The 21,495-nt window shown below is 46.0% G+C and overlaps 1 protein-coding gene across 1 annotated transcript in view; it reads right to left on the bottom strand.

The window, feature by feature from the left end:
- Window positions 1–2,789: 2,789 nt before the first annotated feature.
- Window positions 2,790–21,495, bottom strand: part of LOC121838981 (cell adhesion molecule 2-like) — a 469,847-nt gene continuing 451,141 nt past the window's right edge. Inside the window, exons 6-8 of the mRNA XM_042294980.1 lie at window positions 9,184–9,345; window positions 8,931–9,021; window positions 2,790–2,985 (exon numbers count right to left, since the gene is read on the bottom strand). Coding sequence (XP_042150914.1) covers window positions 2,790–2,985; window positions 8,931–9,021; window positions 9,184–9,345 — 449 coding nt within the window. The remainder of the gene's footprint in view (window positions 2,986–8,930; window positions 9,022–9,183; window positions 9,346–21,495) is intronic.

Here is a 21,495-nt window from a genome sequence, read left to right as displayed (position 1 = left end):
TATCGACATAACCTGAAAGGTCGCTCAACCATGAAGAAGCCACTGCTCCAAAACCGCCATAAAAAAGCCAGACTACGGTTTGCAACTGCACATGGGGACAAAGATCGTACTTTTGAAGAAATGTCCTCTGGTCTGATGAAACAAAAATGGAACTGTTTGGCCATAATGACCATCGTTATGTTTGGAGGAAAAAGGGGGAGGCTTGCAAGCCGAAGAACACCATCCCAACCATGAAGCACGGGGGTGGCAGCATCATGTTGTGGGGTGCTTTGCTGCAGGAGGGACTGGTGCACTTCACAAAATAGATGGCAACATGAGGCAGGAACATTATGTGGATATATTGAAGCAACATCTCAAGACATCAGTCAGGAAGTTAAAACTTGGTCGCAAATGGGTCTTCCAAATGAACAATGACCCCAAGCATACTTCCAAAGTTGTGGCAAAATGGCTTAAGGACAACTAAGTCAAGGTATTGGAGAGGCCAAAGCCCTGACCTCAGTCCTATAGAAAATGTGTGGGCAGAACTGAAAAAGCATGTGTGAGCAAGGAGTCCTACAAACCTGACTCAGTTACACCAGCTTTGTCAGGAGGAATGGGCCAGAATTCACCCAGCTTATTATGGGTGAATTTTGACCCAAGTTAAACAATTTAAAGACAATGCTACCAAATACTAATTGAGTGTATGTAAACTTCTGACCCACTGGGAATGTGATGAAGGAAATAAAAGCTGAAATAAATAATTCTCTCTACTATTATTCTGACATTTCACATTCTTAAAATTAAGTGGTGATCCTAACTGACCTAAAACAGGGAATTTCTACTAGGATTAAATGTCAGGAATTTTGAAAAACTGAGTTTAAATGTATTTGGCTAAGGTGTATGTAAACTTCCGACTTCAACTCTATCCACAGATATATACCCTACTAGTTTGAATAAAGTATATCTTCTCAGAGCCAGGATAAGTCATTTCTCCTGGAAAAAAACGTACTCTCATGTGGGATTGTTTGTGGCAAAAACGCATAAATCCTCAACGTCTGTTTCTAATATTCTGACTTCGCCTGTGCATACTATTTTGGTTTCAACAGCTTTTGACAAATGTTAGCAGCCTCAGTTGCAGTGTGGAGGGGAGGAGATGAGAGGAAAGTTGGGGAGGAGGAGAGGAAAGGAGAGGAGAGGATAGTTGAGGGGGAGTAGGAGAAAAGGAGAGGAGAGGGGAGGAGAGCAGGAGAGGGGAGTAGAGGAGAGAAGAGGAGAGAAGAAGAGGAGAAGAGAGGAGGAGGAGAATGGAGAGGAGAGGAGGAGAATGGAGAGGAGGAGAGGGAGAGAATGGAGAGGGAGAGGAGAGGAGGAGGAGAGGAGAAGGAGAGAAGAGGAGAGGAGAGGGGGAGGAGGAGAATGGAGAGGAGGAGTGGAGGAGAGGTGATTAGGAGAGGAGAGGAGGAGAGGAGGAGAATGGAGAGGAGAGGAGAGGAGAGGAGGAGAGAGGAAAGGAGAGAGAGGAGAGGAGAGGAGAGGAGGAGATGGAGAGGAGAGGAGAGGAGAGGAGAGAGAGAGAGGAGAGGAGAGGGAGGAGGAGGAATGGAGAGGAGAGGAGAGGAGAGAGAGGGGAGGAGGAGAATGGAGAGAGAGGAGAGGAGGAGGAGAGGAGAAGGAGAGAAGAGGAGAGGAGAGGAGAGGAGGAGAATGGAGAGGAGAGGAGAGGAGAGGAGGAGGAGAGGAGAAGGAGAGAAGAGGAGAGGAGAGGGGGAGGAGGAGAATGGAGAGGAGGAGGAGAGGAGGGAGGAGGAGGAGAGGAGGGAGGAGGAGAGGAGGAGGAGAATGGAGAGAGAGGAGAGGAGAGGAGGAGAATGGAGAGGCGGAGAGGTGATTAGGAGAGGAGAGGAGGAGAGGAGGAGAATGGAGAGGAGAGGAGAAGGAGAGAAGAGGAGAGGAGAGGAGGAGAGGAGGAGAATGGAGAGGAGGAGTGGAGGAGAGGTGATTAGGAGAGGAGATGAGGAGAGGAGGAGAATGGAGAGAGGAGAGGAGAGGAGAGGAGAGGAGAGAGAGGAGAGGAGAGGAGGAGGAGAGGAGAAGGAGAGAGAGAGGAGAGGAGAGGAGGAGAGGAGGAGAATGGAGAGGAGAGGAGGAGGAGGAGAGGAGAAGGAGAGAAGATGAGAGAAGAGGAGAGGAGGAGAATGGAGAGGAGGAGTGGAGGAGAGGTGATTAGGAGAGGAGAGGAGGAGAGGAGAGGAGGAGAATGGAGAGGAGAGGAGAAGAGGAGAGGAGAGGGGGAGAGGAGGAGGAGAGGAAGAAAGACTGGCATGCATCTCAAATGGTACCCTATTTCCTGTATAGTGCACTACTTTAGACCAGAGCCCTATTTCCTATATAGTGCACTACTTTAGACCAGAGCCCTATGGCACCCTATTCCCCATATAGTGCACTACTTTAGACCAGAGCCCTATTTCCTATATAGTGCACTACTTTAGACCAGAGCCCTATTTCCTATATAGTGCACTACTTTAGACCAGAGCCCTAGTTCCTATATAGTGCACTACTTTTGCCCAGAGCCCTATTTCCTATATAGTGCCCTACTTTAGACCAGAGCCCTATTTCCTATATAGTGCACTACTTTTGCCCAGAGCCCTATTTCCTATATAGTGCCCTACTTTAGACCAGAGCCCTATTTCCTATATAGTGCACTACTTTTGCCCATGTTCAATATTGCTGGCCAAAAGTTATGCATCCAGTATAGCAAAAAAAATAAAAAAAATAAAACTAAAATATTCCTTTTGCCCCCAGTGTAGCTCCTATGTAAGACACTCACCGTATACAAACAGGACATATTCAGCTCCACTAGTCCCCAGGTAGTTACTGGCCTCACAGCGATACGTGCCGTTGTCTGTCTTGTTGAGGGCGGTGATGGTGAGTTCCCTGCCCTCTACAATCATCCTCTCTATATCAGGCAGCTCCCCTCCATCTTTAGACCACAACACTGGCTCTGGTCTGGTGGAGAAAACACAACACAAGACATCACAACAGGAACCACAGCATACACTGCAGCAGACAGACACCACAGCAGACACCACAGCAGACACCACAACAGACACCACAGCATACACTGCAGCAGACAGGCACCACAGCAGACACCACAGCAGACACCACAATAGACACCACAGCATACACTGCAGCTGACAGACACCACAGCAGACACCACAGCAGACACCACAACAGACACCACAGCATACACTGCAGCAGACAGACACCACAGCAGACACCACAACAGACACCACAACAGACACCACAACAGACACCACAGCATACACTGCAGCAGACAGACACCACAGCAGACATCACAACAGACACCACAGCATACACTGCAGCAGACAGACACCACAGCAGACACCACAACAGACACCACAACAGACACCACAACATACACCACAACAGACACCACAACCGACACTGCATCAGACAGACACCACAGCATACACTGCAGCAGACAGACACCACAGCAGACACCACAACATACACTACCACATACACCACAACAGGCACCACAACAGACACCCCAACTGGCACCACAACAGAGACCCCAACTGGCACCACAACAGACACCACAACAGACACCACAACCGACACTGCAGCAGACAGACTCCACAGCATACACTGCAGAAGACAGACACCACAGCAGACACCACAGCAGACACCACAACAGACACAGACACAACTGACACCACAGCAGACACAGACACAACAGACACCACAACTGGCACAGACTCCACAGCAGACACCACAGCAGGCACCACAACAGACACCACAACAGGCACCACAACAGACACCAGACACCACAACAACAGGCACCGCAACAGGCACTGCAACAGACACCACAACATACACTACCACATACACCACAACAGGCACCGCAACATACACCCCAACTGGCATCACAGCAGACACCACAGCAGACACAACAACAGAGACAACAACAGATGCCACAACATACTCCGCGACAGACACAGCGACATACACTGAAACAGACACAACAGCAAACACCACAGCAAACACCGCGGCAGACACCACAGCAGACACCACAACAGGCACAACAACAGACACCGCAACAGACACCACAACAGACACCACAACAGACACCACAGCAGACAGACACCACTGCTGCCTCAGTGTCTTGAGATATTTTTGTTAGAGGTTACTATGGAACACTGAAGTATAATTACAAGCATTTCATAAGTGTCTGTCACGCCCTGGCCAAAGAGAGGCTTTTAATCTCTATTTTGGTTAGGCCAGGGTGTGACTAGGGAGGGCATTCTAGTTTCTTTATTTCTATGTTTTCTGTTTCTATGTTTTGGCCGGGTATGATTCTCAATCAGGGACAGCTGTCTATGTCATGATGTTGCCATCTTTGGATGTGGCGAGCCCCATCCCCCTCTTCCCGCCTCCCCCTTTCCTCCTTCAACTAGGCTGCTGTGGTCAGAGAGACGTCGTAAATTCCTGAAGATCTCCTCATGGACACAGTATAGAGAGAGTAAATTTTCATAGAGAACAGGGGAATTTCTCCCACCTCACAGAACTTGAGGTCCGAACAAATTTCATGTTCCGGACAAGGTATAAAAGATCGGTGAAGAATCCAGCTACGAACTGGTCCGTTTGTCACAACTTGGGGAAGCTCATGGGAGACGATGTGGCCACATTACCGTAACGCTGTTTATATAATAGCCTCAGATATGAGGTTTACATCTAATTGTTGTATAAGATGAATGAGTGAGTATGATACTGTTTACACAATTTTACAGTGTGATTTTGGACTGTTTAATGAAGGAAAACTCAAAAAGGGAATTGGAGTTAACTAAATCAGAGGACCGCCCCTGAGCCCAGTTAGGGTCAGACATCCTGGGACAGGATATGCAATTCCGAATAAAACCCAACTTTGAGAAATTATCACCAGACCATATTTTTCTCCATTAGGAGAGGACAAAGGTTGCAGACCATTGCTGAACCTTTTAACCATACCACGTGGTTAAACTCTTAGACTATCGATACCGACAGAATAAGAACAAGTCTTTGATATTAATTACTATTCTGCAGCTAGGAATTCGGGTATCATTGAACGCGAAGAACGACAACTGCCGAAACATCCATTCTATAACAAATAAATGAATGTCGCTCTGAACTATCCCCTCTAACCAAGACAGAGAGAGAGCGAGAGAGAGAGAGAGACAGACAGACAAAACTCTCCATCAGAAACAATCTTTTCAACAAAGATTCGTATGCAAAGGATTAGCGTTCATATGCAAAGGATTAGCATTTCAATTGTTATAATTATCAACTTTGTAGTGTCTCATCTTAGTCGACTCCCACTTCCCCTTTTGTCTAACAAGCCGCGATGCCGGTTTAGCCCACGAGGGCACATTCCCCTATCATTTCTTGTAACCACATTTACCTTGTTTGTTTGTTTGTTTATGCATTTCTGTGAATTACTTAGTTAGTAATAAATAAATGATTTAAGACAATTGATGTATGGGATGACTCATAGTGAAGACTGGGTTCGTGCAGATAACCAACAATTTACGACGTTTGGAATGAGACTAACGTGAGGTAAAGTAAATAATTCATTAATTCGAAGACTAATTGATCAGATAAAATATCTGAAAGGTTATATTAGGAAATTATAACCTTGTAATCTGAATATTTTTCCTTGGTGCCCCGACTTCCTAGTTAATTACAGTTACATGATTAATCAGTTGATCGCGTAATACTAATTACAGAGAATCTTTGATAAAAACTATAAGACTTTAATTTAATGATAGTAAAGACACGACACTATCGTTGTCTCTGATTGGGAATCATACTTAGGCAGCCTTTTTTTCCTTTTGTATTTGTGGGTGGTTGTCTTTGTTAGTGGCCTGGATAGCCCTCGTAAGGGATAGCCCTCGTGAGCGTCACATTCGTTTTTGTTGTTTCTTGTTTTGTGGGTTTTCCTTTGTCCACCCACCTCTTGAGGATTGACCACAAATTGTCAATGGGGATTAAGGTCTGGGGAGTTTCTTGGCCATGGACCCAAAATATCCATGTTTTGTTCCCTGAGCCACTTAGTTATCACTTTTGCCTTATGGCAAGGTGCTCCATCATGCTGGAAAAGGCATTGTTCGTCACCAAACTGTTCCTGGATGGTTGGGAGAAGTTGAGCTCGGAGGATGTGTTGGTACCATTCTTTATTCATGGCTGTGTTCTTGGGCATAATTGTGAGTGAGCCCACTCCCATGGCTGAGAAGCAACCTCACACATGAATGGTCTCAGGATGCTTTACTGTTGGCATGACACAGGACTGATGGTAGCGCTCACCTGGTCTTCTCCGGACAAGCTTTTTTCCGGATGACCCAAACAATCGGAAAGGGGATTCATCAGAGAAAATGACTTTACACCAGTCCTCAGCAGTCCAATCTCTGTACCTTTTGCAGAATATTAGTCTGTCCCTGATCTTTTTTCCGGAGAGAAGTGGCTTCTTTGCTGCCATTCTTGACACCAGGCCATCCTCCAAAAGTCTTCGCCTTACTGTGCGTGCAGATGCACTCACACCTGCTTGCTGCCATTCCTGAGCAAGCTCTACTGGTGGTGCCCCGATCCCGCAGCTCAATCAACTTTAGGAGATGGTCCTGGCGCTTGCTGGACTTCCTTGGGCGCCCTGAAGCCTTCTTCACAACAATTGAACCACTCTCCTTGAAGTTCTTGATGATCTGATAAATGGTTAATTTAGGTGCAATCTTACTGGCAGCAATATCGTTGCCTGTGAAGCCCTTTTTGTGTAAAGCAATGATGACAGCATGTGTTTCCTTGCAGGTAACCATGGATGACAGAGGAAGAACAATGATTCCAAGCACCCTCTTTTGAAGCTTCCAGTCTGTTATTCCAACTCAATCAGCATGACAGGGTGATCTCCAGCCTTTTCCTCATCAACACTCACATCTGTGTTGAGAGAATCACTGACATGATGTCAGCTGGTCCTTTTGTGGCAGGACTGAAATGCAGTGGAAATGTTTTTGGGGGATTCAGTTCATTTGCATGGCAAAGAGCTTTGCAATTAATTGCAATTCATCTGATCACTCTTCATAACATTCTGGAGTATATGCAAATTGCCATCATACAAACTGAAGCAGCAGTCTTTGAAAATTAATATTTGTGTCATTCTCAAAACTTTTGGCCACGACTGTACACCACAACATACACCACAGCAGACACCACAACAGACACCACAACAGACACCATACCTTACGCAACAACAGACACCACACCAGACACAACAACAGACACTACAACAGAAATCACAACAGACACTAGCACTACACATTTGGCTTTCCAATAGATGTTGGAAAATTGCTGCTATAACAGCCTCCAGTCTTCTGGGAAGGCTTTCCACTAGATGTTGGAACATTGCTGCTATAACAGCCTCCAGTCTTCTGGGAAGGCTTTCCATTAGATGTTGGAACATTGCTGCTTCAAAAGCCTCCACTCTTCTGGGAAGGCTTTCCACTAGATGTTGGAACATTGCTGCTATAACAGCCTCCACTCTTCTGGGAAGGCTTTCCACTAGATGTTGGAATATTGCTGCTATAACAGCCTCCACTCTTCTAGGAAGGCTTTCCACTAGATGTTGGAATATTGCTGCAGCGACTTGCTTCCATTTAGCCACAAGAGCATTAGTGAGGTCAGGCATGGACGTTTGGGCGATTATGCCTGGCTCGCAGTCAGCGTTCCAATTCATCCCAAAGGTATTCGATGGGGTTGAGCTCAGGGCTCTGTGCAGGCCAGTCAAGTTCTTCAAACACAGATCTTGACAAACCATTTCTGCTTTGTGCACTGGGGCATTGTCATGCTGAAACAGGAAAGGGCCTTCCCCAAAAGTTGGAAGCACAGAATCGTCTAGAATGTCATTCTATGCTGTAGCGTTAGGGTTGGTCTTCACTGGAACTAAGGGGCCCGAACCATGAAAAACAACCTCAGACCATTATTCCTCCTCAACCAAACGTTTTACTTGGCACTATTATGCATTGGGGCAGGTAGCGTTCTCTTGGCATCCCGCCAAACCCAGATGTGTCCGCGTTTCCACACGATGCTTGGCATTGCGCATGGTGATGTTAGGCTTGTTTGCAGCTGCTCGGCCATGGAAACCCTCTCTTGGCATCCCGCCAAGCCCAGGGGTGTCTGTCGGACTGCCAGATGCTTGGCATTGCGCATGGTGATGTTAGGCTTGTTTGCAGCTGCTCGCCATGGAAACCCTCTCTAGGCATCCGCCAAACGCAGATGTGTCCGTGTTTCCACTGCTCCAGAGCTTTACACCACTCCAGCCATTGCTTGTCATTGCACATAGTGATGTTAGGCTTGTGTGCCGCTGCTCGGGCCACGGAAACCCATTTCATGAAGCTTCCGACGAACAGTTATTGTGCTGAAGTTGCCTCCTAAGGCAGTTTGGAACTTGGTAGTGAGTGTTGCAACCAAGGACAGCACTTGGCGGTCCCGTTCTGTGAGCTAGTGTGGCCTACCACTTCGCGGCTGAGCCGTTGTTGCTCCTAGACATTTCCACTTCACAATAACAGCACTTACAGTTGACCGGGAAGCTGTAGCAGTATAGAAATTTGACCATTTGACTTGTTGGAAAGGTGGCATCCTTTAATGGTGCCACGTTGAAAGTCACTGAGCGCTTCAGTAAGGCCATTATACTGCTAATGTTGGTCTATGGAGATTGTATGGCTGTGTGGTCGATTGTATACACCTGTCAGCAACGTGTGTGGCTGAAATAGCCGAATCACCTAATTTGAAGGGGAGTTCACATACTTTTGTATATATAGTGTAGCTAGTAAAATCAGATTACATGTTAGAGGTCTATCAATAGGATATACTGTCTACATCCATTATTAAGTGATAGACCATGTACTTACAGTGGGTTCCCTTTGGAGACACACTCCAGTTTAAAGTACTGTCCTTCCTGAGGGATGATCACGGAGTGGGAAATCTCCACATGGGGGGCGTCTGGGACGAGAGACAAGAGACATTATGAAACATCATCCATACTAGTGACTGGAACATCCTGATCCTAGATCTGTGGTTGAGTTCATATTCAATTTAATTTAAATAGTAGGATCATCTGATCTTAGTTATTTTTGAATATGTTCCTCAGGTTTCAGAACTCACAATGGACCTCCAGGACCTCTGTGACCTGGTAAGGGTTGGAAGAAAGAGACACGTGCTCCACACTGCAGGTATAGGCCACCCCGTCATCACTCTGATCCACCTGCAGCTGCAGAGTGCTCTTCACTGTGAACGACTTCCCTGTGGCGTTGACCTCCTTAGTGCCTAGTTAGATAGAAACACATAGAAATTATATTATTATATTCAGGTACTCTATTACATTCTATTATTCTATTCAGGAACTCTATTACATTCTATTATTCTATTCAGGAACTCTATTACATTCTATTATTCTATTCAGGAACTCTATTACATTCTATTATTCTATTCAGGAACTCTATTACATTCTATTATTATATTCAGGTACTCTATTACATTCTATTATTCTATTCAGGAACTCTATTACATTCTATTATTCTATTCAGGAACTCTATTACATTCTATTATTCTATTCAGGAACTCTATTACATTCTATTATTCTATTCAGGAACTCTATTACATTCTATTATTCTATTCAGGAACTCTATTACATTCTATTATTCTATTCAGGTACTCTATTACATTCTATTATTCTATTCAGGAACTCTATTAAATTCTATTATTCTATTCAGGTACTCTATTACATTCTATTATTCTATTCAGGAACTCTATTACATTCTATTATTCTATTCAGGTACTCTATTACATTCTATTATTCTATTCAGGAACTCTATTACATTCTATTATTCTATTCAGGAACTCTATTACATTCTATTATTCTATTCAGGAACTCTATTACATTCTATTATTCTATTCAGGTACTCTATTACATTCTATTATTCTATTCAGGAACTCTATTACATTCTATTATTCTATTCAGGAACTCTATGACATTATATTATTATATTCAGGTACTCTATTACATTACATTACTCTATTCAGGAACAGCGTACGAGTTAAAAACCTACAGGAGGGTCTCTCTCCTACAGGAGGGTCTCTCTCCTACAGGAGGGTCTCTCTCCTACAGGAGGGTATCTCTCCAGGAACAGGTTCAGAATATAAATGTGGAATCCTCCCCATCTTCCTTTCATCCCTTTACTGTGAAATCCTCCCCTCTCCTCCATTTGTTTTAGGATAATCTTCCCTTTCTCATTCTCCCACTTGTCTCCAAGACCCATTCCATCCCCGAAACTTTTTCTCTTCGTCCCCCAGAAACAAGATTGATTTGTTTTGTATCTTCTATTTTCCTCGGGTCTCTGATGTCTTCTCTGTTTAGATAAGTGGCTCTTAACTTGAATCCTGTATTGAGCCAGGAGTCAGAGAGGAGGCAGGCAGAGTGTTTACGTGTGAGCTAGTGGGTCGGAGCATTGCCCTCTGTCTGTCTGTCTGTCTGTCTGTCTGTCTGTCTGTCTGTCTGTCTGTCTGTCTGTCTGTCTGTCTGTCTGTCTGTCTGTCTGTCTGTCTGTCTGTCTGTCTGTCTGTCTGTCTGTCTGTCTGTCTGTCTGTCTGTCTGTCTGTCTGTCTGTCTGTCTGTCTGTCTGTCTGTCTTGTCAAAGACTCGTGCTTCTGTGTGTGCTTCTGTGTGTGCTTCTGTGTGTGCATGCGTGAGAGGTAGTATCACCTCTCCAGACATCTTCATTTCGCTGCCTCTATGGTTCATCCAATTCAACCAGACAATATAACAGACAACTGCTATTTCTGTGAGTCTATGTACATTTTCATACCATGATATTGATGTGATCTAATACTAACACGTGTTCAGATTGTTTGTGGTTCAAAACGCTTGACAGTTTTACAGCAAACAAATCTCCACTACTATTGACTGTATTCCAATATGGGCCTGAAACTCTTTAATGCAGCCATTGACTGTATTCCAATATGGGCCTGAAACTCTTTAATGCAGCCATTACTCAAAATGGCTGAAGGTTGTAGCGATGTGCACTCAGGGTAGACAATAATCCATCAAAATAGCCTGTTATGAAAAGCCAATTTAAAAATAAAATATATACAATTTCAAATATTTTTTTGTTATCGAATATTTATTTTCAATGATTCTGGTATTTTTTTATTTTTTTATTTGTATTTATTTATTTCACCTTCATTTAACCAGGTGGGCTAGTTGAGAACAAGTTCTCATTTACAAAGGTGACCTGACCAAGATAAAGCAAAGCAGTTCGACAGGTACAACAGCACAGAGTTACACATGGAGTAAAACAAACATACAGTCAATAATACAGTAGAAAAATACGTCTATATACAATGTGAGCAAATTAGGTGAGATAAGGGAGGTAAAGGCAAAAAAAAGGCCATGGGGGCGAAGTAAATACAATATAGCAATGCTATAACGCTCAGAATGTACTACTTTCCCCTTTGTTGAAATCACACTCAAATCACATTACGTGTCTGTTATTTGGCATTAACATCTAGCCCGCTAGCAATTCATTCAATAGTTTAACAAGATAATGTGCTAGGTTAGCTTATTTCTTTAATACAACTGAGTGTGACTGAGTGTGACTGAGCGTGACTGAGCGTGACTGAGTGTGACTGAGTGTGCCTGAGCGTGACTGAGTGTGCCTGAGTGTGCCTGAGCGTGACTGAGTGTGACTGAGCATGACTGAGCGTGACTGAGCGTGACTGAGTGTGCCTGAGCGTGACTGAGCGTGACTGAGTGTGCCTGAGCGTGACTGAGTGTGCCTGAGCGTGACTGAGTGTGACTGAGCGTGACTGAGTGTGCCTGAGCGTGACTGAGCGTGACTGAGCGTGACTGAGTGTGCCTGAGCGTGACTGAGTGTGCCTGAGCGTGACTGAGTGTGACTGAGCGTGACTGAGCGTGACTGAGCGTGACTGAGTGTGCCTGAGTGTGACTGAGCGTGACTGAGTGTGACTGAGTGTGCCTGAGCGTGACTGAGTGTGCCTGAGCGTGACTGAGCGTGACTGAGCGTGACTAAGTGTGCCTGAGCGTGACTGAGCGTGACTGAGCGTGACTGAGCGTGCCTGAGAGTGACTGAGCGTGACTGAGCGTGACTGAGCGTGCCTGAGCGTGACTGAGCGTGACTGAGCGTGACTGAGTGTGACTGAGCGTGACTGAGCGTGACTGAGCGTGACTGAGCGTGACTGAGTGTGCCTGAGCGTGACTGAGTGTGACTGAGCGTGACTGAGCGTGACTGAGTGCAACTGAGCGCGACTGAGCGTGACTGAGCGTGACTGAGTGTGCTACTTCAAAGTTTTTATATATTGGTCTTTAGGGCCACCTATCGGCTGTGGATGGCCACAGAAAGCCATGGATAACCATGGATCTGTTAAATCTGGTATATGATGAACTGGTGCTGTCTGTTATATGGTGAACTGGTGCTTTCTGGTATATGGTGAACTGGTGCTGTCTGTTATGTGGTGAACTGGTGCTATCTGTTATATGGTGAACTGGTGCTGTCTGGTATATGGTGAACTGGTGCTATCTGTTATGTGGTGAACTGGTGCTAACTGGTATATGGTGAACTGGTGCTGTCAGTTATATGGTGAACTGGTGCTGTCTGGTATATGGTGAACTGGTGCTGTCTGGTGCTATCTGTTATGTGGTGAACTGGTGCTAACTGGAATATGGTGAACTGGTGCTGTCAGTTATATGGTGAACTGGTGCTGTCTCGTGTATGGTGAACTGGTGCTGTCTGCTATATGGTGAATTGGTGCTATCTGTTATATGGTGAACTGGTGCTGTCTGTTATGTGGTGAACTGGTGCTGTCTGGTGCTATCTGTTATTTGGTGAACTGGTGCTGTCTGGTATATGGTGAACTGGTGCTGTCTGGTATATGGTGAACTGGTGCTATCTGTTATATGGTGAACTGGTGCTGTCTGTTATATGGTGAACTGGTGCTGTCTGTTATATGGTGAACTGGTGCTGTCTGGTGCTGTCTGTTATGTGGTGAACTGGTGCTGTCTGGTGACTGAGTGCAACTGAGCGTGACTGAGCGTGACTGAGTGTGCTACTTCAAAGTTTTTATATATTGGTCTTTAGGGCCACCTATCGGTTGTGGATGGCCACGGAAAGCCATGGATAACCATGGATCTGTTAAATCTGGTATATGGTGAACTGGTGCTGTCTGTTATATGGTGAACTGGTGCTGTCTGTTATGTGTTGAACTGGTGCTGTCTGGTATATGGTGAACTGGTGCTATCTGTTATATGGTGAACTGGTGCTTTCTGGTATATGGTGAACTGGTGCTGTCTGTTATGTGGTGAACTGCTGCTATCTGTTATATGGTGAACTGGTGCTGTCTGGTATATGGTGAACTGGTGCTATCTGTTATGTGGTGAACTGGTGCTCTCAGTTATATGGTGAACTGGTGCTGTCTGGTATATGGTGAACTGGTGCTGTCAGTTATATGGTGAACTGGTGCTGTCTGGTATATGGTGAACTGGTGCTGTCTGGTGCTATCTGTTATGTGGTGAACTGGTGCTAACTGGAATATGGTGAACTGGTGCTGTCAGTTATATGGTGAACTGGTGCTGTCTCATGTATGGTGAACTGGTGCTGTCTGCTATATGGTGAATTGGTGCTATCTGTTATATGGTGAACTGGTGCTATCTGTTATTTGGTGAACTGGTGCTGTCTGGTATATGGTGAACTGGTGCTGTCTGTTATATGGTGAACTGGTGCTGTCTGGTATATGGTGAACTGGTGCTGTCTGGTATATGGTGAACTGGTGCTGTCTGTTATATGGTGAACTGGTGCTGTCTGTTATATGGTGAACTGGTGCTGTCTGTTATGTGGTGAACTGGTGCTGTCTGGTATATGGTGAACTGGTGCTATCTGTTATGTGGTGAACTGGTGCTAACTGGTATATGGTGAACTGGTGCTGTCAGTTATATGGTGAACTGGTGCTGTCTGGTATATGGTGAACTGGTGCTGTCTGGTGCTATCTGTTATGTGGTGAACTGGTGCTAACTGGAATATGGTGAACTGGTGCTGTCAGTTATATGGTGAACTGGTGCTGTCTCGTGTATGGTGAACTGGTGCTGTCTGCTATATGGTGAATTGGTGCTATCTGTTATATGGTGAACTGGTGCTGTCTGTTATGTGGTGAACTGGTGCTGTCTGGTGCTATCTGTTATTTGGTGAACTGGTGCTGTCTGGTATATGGTGAACTGGTGCTGTCTGGTATATGGTGAACTGGTGCTGTCTGTTATATGGTGAACTGGTGCTGTCTGGTGCTGTCTGTTATGTGGTGAACTGGTGCTGTCTGGTGACTGAGTGCAACTGAGCGTGACTGAGCGTGACTGAGTGTGCTACTTCAAAGTTTTTATATATTGGTCTTTAGGGCCACCTATCGGTTGTGGATGGCCACGGAAAGCCATGGATAACCATGGATCTGTTAAATCTGGTATATGGTGAACTGGTGCTGTCTGTTATATGGTGAACTGGTGCTGTCTGTTATGTGTTGAACTGGTGCTGTCTGGTATATGGTGAACTGGTGCTATCTGTTATATGGTGAACTGGTGCTTTCTGGTATATGGTGAACTGGTGCTGTCTGTTATGTGGTGAACTGCTGCTATCTGTTATATGGTGAACTGGTGCTGTCTGGTATATGGTGAACTGGTGCTATCTGTTATGTGGTGAACTGGTGCTGTCAGTTATATGGTGAACTGGTGCTGTCTGGTATATGGTGAACTGGTGCTGTCAGTTATATGGTGAACTGGTGCTGTCTGGTATATGGTGAACTGGTGCTGTCTGGTGCTATCTGTTATGTGGTGAACTGGTGCTAACTGGAATATGGTGAACTGGTGCTGTCAGTTATATGGTGAACTGGTGCTGTCTCATGTATGGTGAACTGGTGCTGTCTGCTATATGGTGAATTGGTGCTATCTGTTATATGGTGAACTGGTGCTATCTGTTATTTGGTGAACTGGTGCTGTCTGGTATATGGTGAACTGGTGCTGTCTGTTATATGGTGAACTGGTGCTGTCTGGTATATGGTGAACTGGTGCTGTCTGGTATATGGTGAACTGGTGCTGTCTGTTATATGGTGAACTGGTGCTGTCTGTTATATGGTGAACTGGTGCTGTCTGTTATGTGGTGAACTGGTGCTGTCTGTTATATGGTGAACTGGTGCTTTCTGGTATATGGTGAACTGGTGCTGTCTGTTATGTGGTGAACTGGTGCTATCTGTTATATGGTGAACTGGTGCTGTCTGGTATATGGTGAACTGGTGCTATCTGTTATGTGGTGAACTGGTGCTAACTGGTATATGGTGAACTGGTGCTGTCAGTTATATGGTGAACTGGTGCTGTCTGGTATATGGTGAACTGGTGCTGTCTGGTGCTATCTGTTATGTGGTGAACTGGTGCTAACTGGAATATGGTGAACTGGTGCTGTCAGTTATATGGTGAACTGGTGCTGTCTGGTATATGGTGAACTGGTGCTGTCTGGTGCTATCTGTTATGTGGTGAACTGGTGCTAACTGGAATATGGTGAACTGGTGCTGTCTGGTATATGGTGAACTGGTGCTATCTGTTATGTGGTGAACTGGTGCTAACTGGTATATGGTGAACTGGTGCTGTCAGTTATATGGTGAACTGGTGCTGTCTGGTATATGGTGAACTGGTGCTGTCTGGTGCTATCTGTTATGTGGTGAACTGGTGCTAACTGGAATATGGTGAACTGGTGCTGTCAGTTATATGGTGAACTGGTGCTGTCTCGTGTATGGTGAACTGGTGCTGTCTGCTATATGGTGAATTGGTGCTATCTGTTATATGGTGAACTGGTGCTGTCTGTTATGTGGTGAACTGGTGCTGTCTGGTGCTATCTGTTATTTGGTGAACTGGTGCTGTCTGGTATATGGTGAACTGGTGCTGTCTGGTATATGGTGAACTGGTGCTGTCTGTTATATGGTGAACTGGTGCTGTCTGTTATATGGTGAACTGGTGCTGTCTGTTATATGGTGAACTGGTGCTGTCTGGTGCTGTCTGTTATGTGGTGAACTGGTGCTGTCTGGTGACTGAGTGCAACTGAGCGTGACTGAGCGTGACTGAGTGTGCTACTTCAAAGTTTTTATATATTGGTCTTTAGGGCCACCTATCGGTTGTGGATGGCCACGGAAAGCCATGGATAACCATGGATCTGTTAAATCTGGTATATGGTGAACTGGTGCTGTCTGTTATATGGTGAACTGGTGCTGTCTGTTATGTGTTGAACTGGTGCTGTCTGGTGTATGGTGAACTGGTGCTATCTGTTATATGGTGAACTGGTGCTTTCTGGTATATGGTGAACTGGTGCTGTCTGTTATGTGGTGAACTGCTGCTATCTGTTATATGGTGAACTGGTGCTGTCTGGTATATGGTGAACTGGTGCTATCTGTTATGTGGTGAACTGGTGCTGTCAGTTATATGGTGAACTGGTGCTGTCTGGTATATGGTGAACTGGTGCTGTCAGTTATATGGTGAACTGGTGCTGTCTGGTATATGGTGAACTGGTGCTGTCTGGTGCTATCTGTTATGTGGTGAACTGGTGCTAACTGGAATATGGTGAACTGGTGCTGTCAGTTATATGGTGAACTGGTGCTGTCTCATGTATGGTGAACTGGTGCTGTCTGCTATATGGTGAATTGGTGCTATCTGTTATATGGTGAACTGGTGCTATCTGTTATTTGGTGAACTGGTGCTGTCTGGTATATGGTGAACTGGTGCTGTCTGTTATATGGTGAACTGGTGCTGTCTGGTATATGGTGAACTGGTGCTGTCTGGTATATGGTGAACTGGTGCTGTCTGTTATATGGTGAACTGGTGCTGTCTGTTATATGGTGAACTGGTGCTGTCTGTTATGTGGTGAACTGGTGCTGTCTGTTATATGGTGAACTGGTGCTGTCTGGTATATGGTGAACTGGTGCTGTCTGGTGCTGTCTATTATTTGGTGAACTGGTGCTGTCTGGTGCTGTCTGTTATGTGGTGAACTGGTGCTGTCTGGTATATGGTGAACTGGTGCTATCTGTTACATGGTGAACTGGTGCTTTCTGGTATATGGTGAACTGGTGCTGTCTGTTATGTGGTGAACTGGTGCTATCTGTTATATGGTGAACTGGTGCTGTCAGTTATTTGGTGAACTGGTGCTGTCTGGTATATGGTGAACTGGTGCTGTCTGGTGCTATCTGTTATTTGGTGAACTGGTGCTAACTGGAATATGGTGAACTGGTGCTGTCAGTTATATGGTGAACTGGTGCTGTCTCATGTATGGTGAACTGGTGCTGTCTGCTATATGGTGAATTGGTGCTATCTGTTATATGGTGAACTGGTGCTATCTGTTATTTGGTGAACTGGTGCTGTCTGGTATATGGTGAAATGGTGCTGTCTGGTATATGGTGAACTGGTGCTGTCTGTTATATGGTGAACTGGTGCTGTCTGTTATATGGTGAACTGGTGCTGTCTGTTATGTGGTGAACTGGTGCTGTCTGTTTTATGGTGAACTGGTGCTGTCTGGTATATGGTGAACTGGTGCTGTCTGTTATGTGGTGAACTGGTGCTGTCTGTTATATGGTGAACTGGTGCTGTCTGTTATATGGTGAACTGGTGCTGTCTGGTGCTGTCTGTTATGTGGTGAACTGGTGCTGTCTGGTGCTGTCTGTTATGTGGTGAACTGGTGCTGTCTGGTGCTGTCTGTTATGTGGTGAACTGGTGCTGTCTGTTATGTGGTGAACTGGTGCTGTCTGGTGCTGTCTGTTATGTGGTGAACTGGTGCTGTCTGTTAAGTGGTGAACTGGTGCTGTCTGTTATATGGTGAACTGGTGCTGTCAGTTATATGGTGAACTGGTGCTGTCTGTTATGTGGTGAACTGGTGCTAACTGGTGCTGTCTGTTATATGGTGAGCTGGTGCTGTATGTTAAGTGGTGAACTGGTGCTGTCTGGTGCTGTCTGTTATATGGTGAACTGGTGCTGTCTGTTATATGGTGAACTGGCGCTGTCTGGTGCTGTCTGTTATATGGTGAACTGGTGCTGTCTGTTATATGGTGAACTGGTGCTGTCAGTTATATGGTGAGCTGGTGCTGTCTGTTATATGGTGAACTGGTGCTGTCTGGTGCTGTCTGTTATATGGTGAACTGGTGCTGTCTGTTATATGGTGAACTGGTGCTGTATGTTATGTGGTGAACTGGTGCTGTCTGTTATATGGTGAACTGGTGCTGTCTGTTATGTGGTGAACTGGTGCTGTCAGTTATATGGTGAGCTGGTGCTGTCTGTTATATGGTGAACTGGTGCTGTCTGGTGCTGTCTGTTATATGGTGAACTGGTGCTGTCTGTTATATGGTGAACTGGTGCTGTATGTTATGTGGTGAACTGGTGCTGTCTGTTATATGGTGAACTGGTGCTGTCTGTTATGTGGTGAACTGGTGCTGTCTGGTGCTGTCTGTTATGTGGTGAACTGGTGCTGTCAGTTATATGGTGAACTGGTGCTGTCTGTTATGTGGTGAACTGGTGCTAACTGGTGCTGTTTGTTATATGGTGAACTGGTGCTGTCTGTTATATGGTGAACTGGTGCTGTCTGTTATATGGTGAACTGATGCTGTCTGGTGCTGTCTGTTATATGGTGAACTGGTGCTGTCTGTTATATGGTGAACTGGTGCTGTCTGGTGCTGTCTGTTATGTGGTGAACTGGTGCTGTCTGTTATATGGTGAACTGGTGCTGTCTGTTATGTGGTGAACTGGTGCTGTCTGTTATGTGGTGAACTGGCGCTGTCTGGTGCTGTCTGTTATATGGTGAACTGGTGCTGTCTGGTATATGGTGAACTGGTGCTCTCTGTTATATGGTGAACTGGTGCTGTCTGTTATGTGGTGAACTGGTGCTGTCTGGTATATGGTGAACTGGTGCTGTCTGTTATATGGTGAACTGGTGCTGTCTGTTATGTGGTTAACTGGTGCTGTCTGTTATGTGGTGAACTGGCACTGTCTGGTGCTATCTGTTATATGGTGAACTGGTGCTGTCTGGTATATGGTGAACTGGTGCTCTCTGTTATATGGTGAACTGGTGCTGTCTGTTATGTGGTGAACTGGTGCTGTCTGGTATATGGTGAACTGGTGCTGTCTGGTATATGGTGAACTGGTGCTGTCTGTTATGTGGTTAACTGGTGCTGTCTGTTATGTGGTGAACTGGTGCTGTCTGGTATATGGTGAACTGGTGCTGTCTGTTATATGGTGAACTGGTGCTGTGTGTTATATGGTGAACTGGTGCTTCATCAAGGTTTATTTGTGAGTAAACCTCGGTTGGGTACTAACTGATGTCTACCCAGCTACCAATCTCACTGCACGTCACTTTAACTATGGCATTATGACTTCATATCCATGGAGAGTTGCAATACAGTGAAAAACGACTTTGTTTTCCAACTCATCAGACAACCTACTGAGGAAGCATCAGATAACATGAGTCAAAGGCTCTTGTCTGTCTCTCGTGTAGAATAGAGGGATCTGATAGGAGATGAGAAAGCTTCCATCACTCTTCCAGCCTCTCTCCCCTCTCTCCCCCTCTACCCCGTCACAACTCTCTCCTCTCCCCCTCTCTCTCTGTCTCCCCTCTCCCACTCTCCCCGTCACATCTCTCCCAACATCTCCCCCTCTCCCCTCTCTCTCCCTGTCACATCTCTCCCAGCCTATCCCCTCTCTACCCTCTCCCCATCTCTCATCTCTCTCCCCGTCACATCTCTCCCAACATCTCCCCCTCTCCCCTCTCTCTCCCTGTCACATCTCTCCCAGCCTATCCCCTCTCTACCCTCTCCCCATCTCTCATCTCTCTCCCCGTCACATCTCTCCCAGCTTATCCCCTCTCTCCCCCTCTCCCTGTCACATCTCTCTCAGCCTCTCCCTTCTCTCCCACTCTCTCACCCTCTCCTCTCTCTCCCCGTCACATCTCGTCACATCTCTCCCAGCCTATCCCCTCTCTCCCCCTCTCCCTGTCACATCTCTCTCAGCCTCTCCCTTCTCTCCCACTCTCTCACCCTCTCTCCCCCTCTCCCCGTCACATCTCTCCCAGCCTATCCCCTCTCTCCCCCTCTCCCTGTCACATCTCTCCCTCTCCCCACTCTACCCTCTCTTCCCTTCCCATCACATCTATCCCCCTCTACCACCCTCTACCCTCTCTCCCCCTCTACCTCTCTACCCTCTCTCCCCCTCTCCCCCTCTACCCCCCCTCTACCCTCTCTCCCCATCAGATCTCTCTCCCCTCTCTCCCCCTCTACCCCCTCTACCCTCTCTCCCCATCACATCACTTTCCCCTCTCCCCTCTCTCCCCCTCTACCTCTCTACCTCTCTCCCCTCTCTCCCCCTCTACCCCCTCTACCCTCTCTCCCCATCAGATCTCTCTCCCCTCTCTCCCCCTCTATCCCCCTCTACCCTCTCTCCCCATCACATCACTTTCCCCTCTCCCCTCTCTCCCCCTCTACCTCTCTACCTCTCTCCCCTCTCTCCCCTCTACCCCCTCTACCCTCTCTCCCCATCAGATCTCTCTCCCCTCTCTCCCCCTCTATCCCCCTCTACCCTCTCTCCACTCCCTCCCCAACTAGCCTGCAGCATCAACCCAGCTGTCAGTCTGTGTCCTGGTATATAGTGCTGCCAGCATCTCAGAGAGCTGGGAGCACACAGCCAGGCAGACCTGGGTTTAAAAAAAATACGTTATCTGACCTCGATTGAGCCCTTTCCTGAGAGACAGAGAGTAATGTATTTTAACCTGAGAGACAGAGAGTAATGTATTTTAACCTGAGAGACAGAGAGTAATGTATTTTAACCTGAGAGACAGAGAGTAATGTATTTTAACCTGAGAGACAGAGAGTAATGTATTTTAACCTGAGAGACAGAGAGTAATGTATTTTAACCTGAGAGACAGAGAGTAATGTATTTTAACCTGAGAGACAGAGAGTAATGTATTTTAACCTGAGAGACAGAGAGTAATGTATTTTAACCCGAGAGACAGAGAGTAATGTATTTTAACCTGAGAGACAGAGAGTAATGTATTTTAACCTGAGAGACAGAGAGTAATGTATTTTAACCCGAGAGACAGAGAGTAATGTATTTTAACCCGAGAGCAAAGAATCCTTTTACTGTGTAAACCGAAGCATCAAAGTAGTGCACTCGATAGGGAATAGGGTGCCATTTGGCTATGTGCCCTGGTTAAAAGTAGTGCACTAGATAGGGAATAGGGTGCCATTTGGCTATGTGCCCTGGTTAAAAGTAGTGCACTAGATAGGGAATAGGGTGCCATTTGGCTATAGGCCCTGGTTAAAAGTAGTGCACTAGATAGGGAATAGGGTGCCATTTGGCTATAGACCCTGGTTAAAAGTAGTGCACTATATAGGGAATAGGGTGCC

This window comes from Oncorhynchus tshawytscha, linkage group LG13 (assembly GCF_018296145.1).
Source record: "Oncorhynchus tshawytscha isolate Ot180627B linkage group LG13, Otsh_v2.0, whole genome shotgun sequence".
Lineage (NCBI taxonomy): Eukaryota > Metazoa > Chordata > Actinopteri > Salmoniformes > Salmonidae > Oncorhynchus > Oncorhynchus tshawytscha.
The sequence above is the reverse complement of the archived record's forward strand: the minus strand, read 5'-3'. Positions and strand labels throughout refer to the sequence as shown.